Raw genomic sequence first — 12,500 nt, forward strand, 5'->3', positions numbered from 1 at the left:
AGCAACCGGTGAGCATCCGTCATGTTCGATGGCAGAGACACTGACAGACGTACAAAACGGACAGGCGCACAGTCCGAAACGTATACACTCCGCCTAAGGGAGGAGTCGAGCAAATAACAAGAACAACGACAACATTCATAATAACAATAATAACAATATTGATAATAACACCACTACTACTACTACTACTACTAATAATAATAATAATAATATTCTTATCATTTTCATCATCAACATCATTATCATTATTATGATAATAAATGATGATGATGTTAACAATAACATCATTATCATCATCATCATGTTACTCAGGAGACACGCCAGCTTTGGTGGTGACAATTTCAGCGGACCCGATTCCAACGAAAGCCAGATAAGAGCCCATACCACTGCCCATACCACGGCAGAATGGAGGGAGGGATTAGATCTGCAGCGGCCAACACTACCACGACAGCACTGGACATGCCAGTGCCTCACTTTTCCCGTCCTCGCCCTCCCGATCAATACTATGGTGCTGGTGCCCCCTCCATCCACAAACGTGTCACATTTCCAATCTGTGGCTCGCTACCCTGATCGATATTGGCCACCGAAACGTGGCCATTTTCCCCTATCCACAATAGGCCGAGGGTTCAACTGGTCCACATCAACAACCGTCCAGTCCAGCAACACACCAAAACAGGAATATCACTGGCGGAGGCGGCAAGGCCATGAAAACAACAACAACAAAGGAGCCAGAAGAAAAGAAAGTCTTGTCTTTTGCACGCGCGCCACGACTGTCGACCGAACTTGCACACTTTCTCACACTTTCTCTCTGGACTGAACCCAGGGTGTTGAGATGCAGCTTCTTCTTCTTCTTGTTTTTTTTTTAAAGGAAAGAGACAGACAGAAGAAAGCACACACACACACACACACACACACACACACACACAATGTCGATTAATCAGCAGCTGGTTGTGTTTTCCAATTGCCGATCATGAAATTTGTCCTAAAATGCTGCAAGAGCATCGTACTCAGTACTGTGAAGGGGGAAATAGCGGTATGGCTTAACACTTTTAATACCCAGGTTCACACAAACCACAAATTCTCCTCCAAAAAGCTTGTGTGCGTTTGCTTATCTGCCTGCCAAGAGCAGGGTACCCTGTGAAGGGGGAAATAGCGGTATGGCTTAACACTTTTAATACCCAGGTTCACACAAACCACAAATTCTCCTCCAAAAAGCTTGTGTGCGTTTGCTTATCTGCCTGCCAAGAGCAGGGTACCCACGCCCACCTCAAAATAAACCCACGGACAAAAGGAGCCATCTGGTAATGATAGAACACCATAGGAAGGGGCCTCTAATTGGCTGCTGGGGAACTATGTGGGCGGGAGGGATCAAACAAAAAGATGCACCTTGTCACCCGCGTGTTTGATATTCGCCATTTTATCTGAGTCAGTCATCTGACATCTTCTGCCTGCTCAGGTGTATGTTTGCCTCGTCAGCTGTTTTCCTCCACGGCTGGACTACATGCATGAGCATAATTAATTCTTCCGGCTTCCACAGTGGTCACCGTGCATTCAAACCGTACTGCTTGTGCACTGCTGTTGTATGCACAGTCATTCTCATATCTGCCAACTCGCCAGTTTGTAACTCTGTATAAGTTTATTAAAGTAAACCATGCCGGTCGTCAGTTTTCTGCATGCACAAGCATAACTCCTACATTTGCCTATTCACCGATCATCGAAGGGCCGCCGCTCCCTGTTTCTTTGATCCATGTTCATCAAACATCCCAAAAGAAATAAAAATATAAAAAATAGTATCCAGATTTACAAAGGAGGCGAAGAAAGAAATGTCAGCTGACACAACAGAAACGTTTAAATCTGAATTTACCTGGTCAGTATCGTCTCATATCACTGCAACACGGTAGTAACACTGGATTTAACGACCCGGGCGTTCAGTTTTAAGAAACATGTAAAATGCTACACATACGAATTCCATCACTATGGGGTTGCTGATGAACTGACAGCCCTGAGAGTTGGTCAGTACTGGTTCTGATTTTATCAGATAAACGCACAGGCTACAAGTGTTCGAGAGTTGAGACAGTGGATACTCACAGAGACGTCCAAAGCTGGCTGAAATACGCCGTTTCAGTTTCTTGATGCGGCTGACCTGGCTCTTATCCTTGCCTGCAAACAGATATATATATATACACACATCATGTACAACGCCGTTCATGTGAACATGGGTTTCATGCACGCGCGCATGCAGACACTGTCAATGCCAATGCTCCACCCTCCCTGCCGTCTAGTCACATCTGCTATTCGATACCCGACTGCATACTACAACTGTTACAGTGGTCATGACAAACTACAGCGTTCACTGTTATGGTGATCAAGCCAAACGAAGCAAATCTTTTCATACTTAAAGCACAGGAAAAAGGACCCCGACAGTCTAATTAAATACGTGCATGTCATAACCACATGTCACTGATTTTATTTTGTTAAACACTTTTTCGCCACTGGTGTATGGGAACTGATCTGACAAAACCCTTTTAACCTTTCATTGTAACTAACCCACGGCCCTGACCACACAGAAAAGACCATTCAACAGGGTACAGCTGGAAGTCTTACCCACCCACACGTGTTATCTCTCCTCAGACCTCGTGAATACCGGTCGTGTGGTTTCTGAGAAAATGCCAGCGTCCCAGATTACCGTGGAAACACAGACACAAAACAGTGGTCTGTCTGTTTTTCCGATCCAAAGACGTGAGATGATCTTGGCTGGCAGCACCCCTATTCCCCGCTGCCTTACTCCACCTGATTTGTAATCTCCTCAACTAGTTTTGGACGGTGGAACACATCATCACAAACTTTTTCGCTGCATCAAATCAACAGTTGCGTTCATAACAACATTAAAAACGTGCTTGTTCCAGATGCACAACACAAATTACCCAACAGAACCCGGCCCCATCCCTCTTCCTTTACCAATACTTTCGCAATTAAAAAATAAATAATTAAATTAAATAAAATAACGCAAGTAAAAAGTCCACCATGGCACCACGCATTCGCTTACAACCAATTAACTCGTGTTTTCGTTCATCTTTTTTTTTTTTTTTTTTAAATTTCTTTTTGTGTGTGTGTGTTGTTGTTTTTTTGCTTGATGTTTACGTATTTCACATTTGTGGCTATCATTCACCTCGTTAAGTGATTTGTGAGCGTGATGGATGGGTGTGTGAGTTAGGATAACGTTTGAGGATGTGGGCTGGGCGGGGGATGGTAGATCATGCTTAGGGGCTGCGTGCTTTTGTGTGGGCGTAGAAGGGAAGTGGGTTGTTGCGAGCGCATGTGCATGTGCGTTTTTGGTGTGTGTGTGTGTGTGTGTGTGTGTTTTGTTGTTGTTTTTTTGTTTGTTTTTTGTTTGTTTGTTTGTTTGCTTTTTTGTGTGTGTGTGTTTGTTGTTTGTTTTTTTTGTTTTGTTTTGTTTTTGTTTTTGTGTTTTGTTTTGTTGTTTTGTTTTGTTTTTGTTGTTTTTTTGTTTAGTTTTTTGTGTTTTTTTCCCCCATAATCTGCTTGGCGCGTGTATGGATAAATCAGTAACTGTTTGATATATTTATTTTTATATATATGCCAGATCTCTTTGCCTTTTTTTTTTTTTGTTTGTTTGTTTGTTTGCTTGTTTGTTTGTTTTGTTTTTTGTTTTTCATTACTTCGTTCACATTAAACTGTAAAGCGCTGCGAGCCTACTCAAAGGGCGGGATAGCGCGCTCAACAAGACCCCATGATAATAATAATAATAACACATAATACATAATAATAATTCCTCTTGCCTCTCACTACAAGGGGAAGCGGGGTGGGGGGGGGGGGCGGACGGGGGATGCGAGGCTGGGTGTCGTCCACTCACTGGGTGCTAGGCTGGTGAAAGAACACAATACTGATTTTGCTTCGGTCAGTGTTCAGCTGAAACACGTCGTGAAAGAACGCCTCCCCCTGAATGATACCCACCACCTCTTCAGCCCGTGCTTTCTGTGGTGGAAATGGAATTTTTTTTTTTTTTTTTTTTAAAGGAATGTTAAGGCTGCTGTCTGATCAAGGTGACTTCATCCAGTCTGTCTTTCTTTCTTTCTTTTTCTTCGCCCCTCCCCCTCCCCTCCCCCCATGCCAATCCAACTGAGGACATCCATGTGCTTACTGAATTTGCATTACAATCTTTTGATAATATTCTAAAACAATACATTCGTACAAATAGTTCCGAGGAAAATTTATGTGCCTACTGACTTGCACATAAGAACCTTTAGATAACAGCAGCAGCAACAACAATAAATGATAATCGTTTTAATGGTTGAAAATTGTACAAATCATATGGAGGACATGCATGTGCCTCGAGCTTCGTATTACAATCATTACATAACGCTTAAAAACACGCCCGTACAAATCCTAGAGAGGACAATCATGCGCTTATTTCAGCTTTGCATCACAGTCCTTAGATAAGGCTATAAATAATAATACAACCGTATAATTCCTACTGAGCATTGCATTACAATCATGAGATCTGCCCCCCCCCCCCCCCCCCCCCCCCTTTTTTTTTTTTTTTTTTTTTTTGGCTTAGATAACACTAAAAGAAAAGAAAAATCCGTATAAATCTTACTGAGAACATTCATGTGCCTGTTGAGCTTTGCATTAAAATCTTAAGATGACACTTAAAGAAAAAAAAATCATCCATACAAATCCCATTGAGGATATTCATGCGCCTGTTGTGCTTTGCATTGCAATCCTCGACTGACATGAAATACACACACACACACACACACACACACAGAGTTTGGCCCCTCACCCCACTTCTCTCTACCCCTTCTTTTACCCTTAGCGTCTGGTGTCACTGACATTTCTAAAACGACCAAACCGAGCGGAAACACTGCCTAACAACATGACTCATCAACAGCAACAGACATGTATTCACCTTTTCTTCTCTCTCTCTCTCTCTCCTTTTTTTCTGGGGGGGAGGGGGAGGTGGGGGGGGGGGGAAGAGAGGGGGAGAGGGGCCCGGGTAGTTAACGCAGGGTGCGGTTTCTCCGGAAATGACACTGTGGAAGAACGACTTCACTTCCTCTGAGCGGGTGTAAAAACAGATCTCTCGTAAGTGAACGCACATTAATACAATTTTACTGTTATAAAAGTCAAACTCAACAACAGCCACAACAAATATGGTGCCATTCCATCTCCGTTCTCTGCCCCGACTCTCTCTCTCTCTCTCTCTTTCAGCTTGGCTCCTTCGTGCAAGAAGACAGTAAAACTGTCAGTAACCCGTGTCAACACTGTTGTAGAGAAGGTTTCGAACAGATCTGAGTTAAAACCCCTCATCAAAAGAACGCTCACGATACAAAGCTCCTTATGTATCCCTCCCCTTCCCCCCCCTTCCCCCAAACCACTCCCTCCCTTCTCCGCCCCTCCTCTCCTGCTTTTTATACCTTATATGCCCCCTGTAAGACTTAAAAAGCTCCCCCAGGGGTCCAGTTGCCCATCCAATCTGACAAACTGCATGTTAAATGTGGGATCGGTTTGCCAACGGTGGCCATCACTACGGCACGGACCCTCCACTCTTTTACGGGGTTGTGAATGACCCTGGTGTGGTGTGGTGTGGTCTGTGGTGGATGCGGGGAGATAAAGCGTTGCAGGAAGGGGTGTGGGGAGGGGAAGTGGGGGTAGAGGCGGGGGGGGGGGGGGGTGGACGGGGGCGGTGTACTGTTGTGATGCATGGTGAAGGGGCTACTGCCTGCCTGCCTGCCTGCCTGCCCGCATGCATGCATGGGCATTACACACATTAGCAATGACGTCAGTCTTGATCAGAGTTTTGTCGTCGTCGTTGTTGTTGTTGTTTAGCTGTTCCGTCTTTTCTGCCATGATACTTCTGAGCACAAACGACGTTATCCGGGTGAGTTCGTCACACACACACACACACACACACACAGATATATATATATATATATAGAGAGAGAGAGAGAGAGAGGCACATTGATCTTTTTCGCCTCAGCGTTGACAAAGTTGACAGGGGAAGGAGGGGGAGACAAACAAAAAGACAGACACAAACTGACAGATATATAAACACAGACAGACAGAGAAGGTCCGCGCGGGCGCGTGTTTTCTTTACCATTCACATACCACATTTAACATGAGCCCCTCCTGCCAAATGCACAAGACACGTACGTAAACAGCCATGTGCGATGATGCCAACGACTCTGTGACAGTGCAGGCACACAAAAAGTGCACACGCGAAAGCGTGTCACTCGGACACACCTTCGCATACTTAATTTCCCGACTGTGAGACCTGCCGATCCAGTAAAGAAAAACTATCTTTTCCTTGGCAAACACACTCCACTCCTCCCCAATCCCCCCCGCCCCCCCAAAGCCCCCCGCACATGCGTTATGCACTTAAGCAACAACACTGGCGACAACGCCTAGCGACGAAACACAACAGATTACAGGTAAATAATCAGTCATACCTTTTTTTTTTCTTTCTTTTTTTAAACCAAACAAACAAACAAACAAAAAAAGTATTAACGCCCTTCAGACTGCAGGTTTGTTGGGTTTTTTTTTTTGTTTGTTTGTTGTTTTTTTTTGGGGGGGTTGTTTTGTTTTGTTTGTTTGTTAAAAAGGATAAAAGATGGTTTTAAATCAAAGCTACCTTAAGATGAAGATGTTTGTTGTTGGTTTTTTGTTTGTTTGTTTGTTTGTTTTTGTTCTGTTTTTAACGGAGGAGCCAAGCGTCAATTTCTCCGTGGCCCTTACACTAACTGGTACGGAGGTGGTGATCAGCTCTTGGCACGTTTATTAATGATTTTGCTATTATTGTTTCAGAACCTGGTCAAAACCCTTCGATATCAACAGAGATGATGATGATGATGACGATTATCACCATTATCATTATCATGATATGTCGGAGCAGTTGCCTAAGCGATCGTGTCCCGACTGGAGAGCGTGAGATCCTAGCTGCCCACCACCTCCTCCACTTCTCCCCCGCCCAAATAAACTTCCCTCCCCCTCCCCCTCGATTCGAGATAAAATCGTGCTCACGGTGTTGGTCGTTCGGATGTAAAGAAATGAACTATGTACCATTTTCACGTGCCGCCACGAGGTTTCCTGAAATAAACACGTCTTCAAGTTGTCTTGACAACAAGCCGGAGGAGGAGGACCTTTACGCCGAGTGCACTGAAAGAACGAAACAGCACCCATGCTAACCGGCATGATAACCGGGAGGAATCTAAATGAGCGGCGTGGGAGTGATGCCGCTGAAACGGTGCAGATGATTGGGTAGCTTAAATTATAATTATAATAAAAAATAAAAATAAAATAAAATAAAATAAAACCGGCTGAATTCAAGAGTAAGGGGGAGAGGGTGAGGGATGAGGGACTGAACCCTGTACAGTAGACTGTAAACAGACAGGCATACAGATCGATATCTTGAGGATAAAACACGTGTCCCGACCTTCTTCTACAAAAAAAAAACCAGGCAAACAAACAAAACATACAAATCGATAACAGAAGACGAAAACAATTGCCCTGTATCGTGATGGGGGGGGCGGGGGGAGGGGGAGAGAAAAAAAAAGATGTTACACACTGCACTCCACATCTCCCACCCAACCTTCTTACCTCGCGTCTGATTTGGTCGCTTGTCGTGACTGCAAGGTCAAAACTTCAGTTTCGTTTTTGTGTGTGTGTGTGTGTGTGTGTGTGTGTGTGTGAGTGAGTGAGTGTGTGTGTGTGTGTGTTTTTTGTTTTTTTTTGTTTTCAAAACATTCGTTTTTTTCCATTCTAGTTCTTGCCATTGTTACCTTTACAAACAAAGCAGTTATTTCCTTCTCACTATTTCTCCTCCAACAGTGTGCGTCAAATTGGTGAAGGAATGTAATGCGTGATGTCGCGTATTTATAATGTGATGCGTAAAGTCGCCATTTGGGGTATATTGCAGGTCAGTTAACTCACCCAGTCTGTTTCATTTGGTGAACGCGTATAACGTCAAGTATCCATTCTGCGATAAATTGCGAGGGAATATCAAAATCAAACCGCTCACACAAGCAGCTGTTATGCGTTCGCGTACGTGTATCTAGTTTTCACTTATACCCCCATCCAACAAACCTCCCTAACACACACACACACACACACACACGAGACGAGATATCCAAACAAACACCACCACCTCCCTTAGACTCAACAGAAGTGACGTGATCAAAGAACAGCAGCCGCCAGTCTGTGTAGTGTTACACACACGTCGTCGTCCTTTACACACAGCGCCCTCTTCCAATACACCCAGCTTCTGTACTACATGTGTATATATAATTCTATACACGCACGCTCTGATCTACGGCTACCTCTAAGTAATTCCACATTCCACAACCCTGATGAAAAACGTCACGTGGGGGAAGACAGACCGGCAGGCAGGCAGGCAGACTCCTGGTGCCACAGACTGATAACAACAACAATAACGCTTGCAAAACAATACTCAGACACGGAGTGCACACGCTGGGCACAAAAGACAACATGCTGGAGCGACAGGATCAGTAAGAGATGCTGACAGGGGGATGAGCGGAGTATAAGGGAGACAGTGGGTAAGGGATGGATGTGGGGGCGGAGGCAGGGAGAGAGAGAGAGGGGTGGTGGTGGTGGTGGTGGTGGAGACAGAGACAGACACAGAGAGAGACAGAGAGAAAGGCAGGGAGATTCCGGGCTGCCTGCAAACCTATCGGACCAACTGCAGGGCAATGAATACATAATCGGGAGGCCTCGTAACGCTGTCAAGCCAACATGGAGGAAAGATGCACCGGGGATTTAACTCCACGTAAACCTGTCAAACTGCAGTAAGAAGAACGGAATATGTGCTAAGTTTTCCATAAATAACACAAGAAACTCACACACACACACACACACACACACACACACACACGCACGCACACACACACACACACACACACACACACGCACGCACGCACGCACACACACACACACACACACACACACACACACACACACACACACACAAGCGCGCGCGAAAGACCATTAAACGTTTGTGCTTCTGTACTGAGTTACAAAACGGCTTATGGAAATAGCGAGAACTAATTGTTCAGCTGCCGCAGAGTACACACAACCCCTCACAACAATTAATAGTGGCCCTTGATACTTAGCTTGAGAGCCATGACAGACCGGGAACAGTCAGGTTCAGGATCTGACCACTGACCGGGAACAGACAGGTTACGGATCTGACCACAGACCGGGAACAGTCAGGTTAAGGATCTGACTACTGACTGCCAAGAAACACTGACAGGTCTGGGATAGAAAATCTTACCATGGCATTTCTTGATTAAATTTTTTTTTTTTTTTATCAAAGATGATAAATTCGGTAAGCAAAAAGGCCAACCCATACTGCGGAGTGGGTAGCTGGTCGCGTAAGAGGACGGCCGCCTGGCGAACAAGTAAAACAAGAGAGGCAAGGCCTCCAAGACTCACTTGTGATAAATTACGTCTCCTAGCATTAATTACAGAGTAATTTCCCTTCTTCACTATCTGCACCAAAACGTTTGCAAAATAAATAAAAATTGCATGCTTAGCAAAAGAAGTTCCTGTTTGAACAAAAAATGATAATAATGACTGCTCTTGTTGTTGTGTCAAAATAAGAGGTCAAAGTGCCAAGTTTAGAGAATACAAAAAATATAAATATAACAGTAAATGCAGTTTGCATATAATTAGGCTTCTTTTTTAATTTTTTTGTGCCCATCCCAGAGGTGCAATATTGTTTTAAACAAGGTGACTGGAAAGAACTGAATTTTTCCTATTTTTATGCATAATTTGGTGTCAACTGACAAAGTATTTGCAGAGAAAATGTCATGTTAAAGTTTACCACGGACACACAGACACACAGACACACGGACACACACACACACACACACACACACACACAGAGAAAGAGACAACCGAACACCGGGTTAAAACATAGACTCACTTTGTTTACACAAGTGAGTCAAAAAGGGGAATTCATGACTTCGCGGAAACATTCAGATAAACGAACCAGGAAAGCAGAAAGAATGTCGATACTGAAGTCAGATTGAAGGAACCAGGAAAATAGAAAGGATGTCGATACTGAAGTCGGACTGAACGAACCAGGAAAGCAGAAAGGATGTCGATACTGAAGTCGGTATGAACGAACCATGAAAGCAGAAAGGATGTCGATACTGAAGTCGGACTGAAGGAACCAGGAAAGATGTCGATACTGAAGTCGGACTGAACGAACCAGGAAAGCAGAAAGAATATCGATACTGAAGTCGGACTGAAGGAACCAGGAAAGCAGAAAGGATGTCGATACTGAAGTCGGATTGAAGGAACCAGGAAAGCAGAAAGGATGTCCATACTGAAGTCGGATTGAAGGAACCAGCAAAGCAGAAAGGATGTCGATACTGAAGTCGGACTGAACGAACCAGGAAAGCAGAAAGAATGTCGATACTGAAGTCGGACTGAACGAACCAGGAAAGCAGAAAGAATGTCGATACTGAAGTCGGACTGAACCAACCAGGAAAGCAGAAAGAATGTCGATACTGAAGTAGGACTGAATGAACCAGGAAAGATGTCGACACTGAAGTCGGACTGAACGAACCAGGAAAGCAGAAAGGATGTCGATACTGAAGTCGGACTGAACGAACCATGAAAGCAGAAAGGATGTCGATACAAAAGTCGGACTGAAGGAATCAGGAAAGATGTCGATACTGAAGTCGGACTGAACGAACCAGGAAAGCAGAAAGGATGTCGATACTGAAGTCGGACTGAACGAACCAGGAAAGCAGAAAGGATGTCGATACAAAAGTCGGACTGAACGAACCAGGAAAGATGTCGATACTGAAGTCGGACTGAAGGAACCAGGAAAGCAGAAAGGATGTCGATACTGAAGTCGGACTGAACGAACCAGGAAAGCAGAAAGGATGTCGATACTGAAGTCGGACTGAACGAACCAGGAAAGCAGAAAGGATGTCGATACTGAAGTCGGATTGAAGGAACCAGGAAAATAGAAAGGATGTCGATACTGAAGTCAGATTGAACGAACCAGGAAAGCAGAAAGAATGTCGATACTGACGTCAGATTGAACGAACCAGGAAAGCAGAAAGAATGTCGATACTGAAGTCAGATTGAACGAACCAGGAAAGCAGAAAGAATGTCGATACTGAAGTCGGACTGAACGAACCAGGAAAGCAGAAAGAATGTCGATACTGAAGTCGGACTGAACGAACCAGGAAAGCAGAAAGAATGTCGTTACTGAAGTAGGACTGAACGAACCAGGAAAGCAGAAAGAATGTCGATACTGATGTAGGACTGAATGAACCAGGAAAGATGTCGACACAGAAGTCTGACTGAACGGAATCAAGAAAGATGTCGATACTGAAGTCGGACTGAACGAACCAGGAAAGCAGAAAGGATGTCGATACAAAAGTCGGATTGAAGGAATCAAGAAAGATGTCGATACTGAAGTCGGACTGAACGAACCAGGAAAGCAGAAAGGATGTCGATACTGAAGTCGAATTGAAGGAACCAGAAAAATAGAAAGGATGTCGATACTGAAGTCGGACTGAACGAACCATGAAAGCAGAAAGAATATCGATACTGAAGTCGGTTTGAACGAACCAGGAAAGCAGAAAGGATGTCCATACTGAAGTCGGATTGAAGGAACCAGGAAAGATGTCGATACTGAAGTCGGACTGAATGAACCAGGAAAGCAGAAAGGATGTCGCAACTGACGCATTTTCAAAAAAGAAAATGATCCCCCCCCCGCCTCCCTCCCTTTCACACACCCTCTCCCCCACCACCACACATATACCAGTCACGGTCACCTTTGCCCCCCCCCCACCCTCCCAAACCCTCCCCCCTCCTCTCACACACACAACTTCCAGTCTAATATCATCATCTTAGATGAACAGACTATAAATAAATAAACGATAAAAACACAAAACTTTTCTTTTTTTTTCATCTGTAGGATCAAAGTCTCTAAGCATAAGAAGCGCCAGTTAAGTATATGAAGGGGGGAAAAAACATGCCTGTTGGACACACTGCATAATTGTACTATATTCTTTTCTTTCTTTTTTTTTTTTTAATGCACCATAACTTATTAAGTTCGCTGACGAAGCACCCTTTCACACGCCTATCTGGTAACACACATATGGACCGTGAAATGGGATTTGGGAGGGGGGGGGGGGGATAAGAGTGGATACAGACCTATCCGCTGCCTGACTTCAAAAACAACCCCCCCCCCCCCCCCCCAAAAAAAACAAAAAAACACACACACAAAAACCGAAAACGCGTGTGGCCGACACGTCACTGTGCATATGTGGTGATGTCCTTGAGCACTACACCTAATAATGGCTCTTACATACATGTTCGTTCTTTCCCCGGCCATGCTCTGTCCGGCCAAATACCGGCCACTAAATGGACACCGACCGAGGTGGTCTCGTTTCCACCTGTCTGCCCGCGCCGCTGGAGCGGAGGCTCCGGGAGTCACC

At 44.6% G+C, this 12,500-nt stretch overlaps 1 protein-coding gene across 2 annotated transcripts in view; it reads right to left on the minus strand.

The window, feature by feature from the left end:
• Window positions 1–12,500, minus strand: part of LOC143280418 (cyclin-dependent kinase 14-like) — a 169,873-nt gene that overhangs the window by 93,957 nt on the left and 63,416 nt on the right. For both annotated transcript variants that reach the window (XM_076585058.1, XM_076585067.1), the window contains exon 2: window positions 2,089–2,160. In XM_076585058.1, coding sequence (XP_076441173.1) covers window positions 2,089–2,160 — 72 coding nt within the window. The remainder of the gene's footprint in view (window positions 1–2,088; window positions 2,161–12,500) is intronic.

The sequence above is a fragment of the Babylonia areolata genome, chromosome 1 (genome assembly GCF_041734735.1).
Source record: "Babylonia areolata isolate BAREFJ2019XMU chromosome 1, ASM4173473v1, whole genome shotgun sequence".
NCBI classification, from domain to species: domain Eukaryota; kingdom Metazoa; phylum Mollusca; class Gastropoda; order Neogastropoda; family Buccinidae; genus Babylonia; species Babylonia areolata.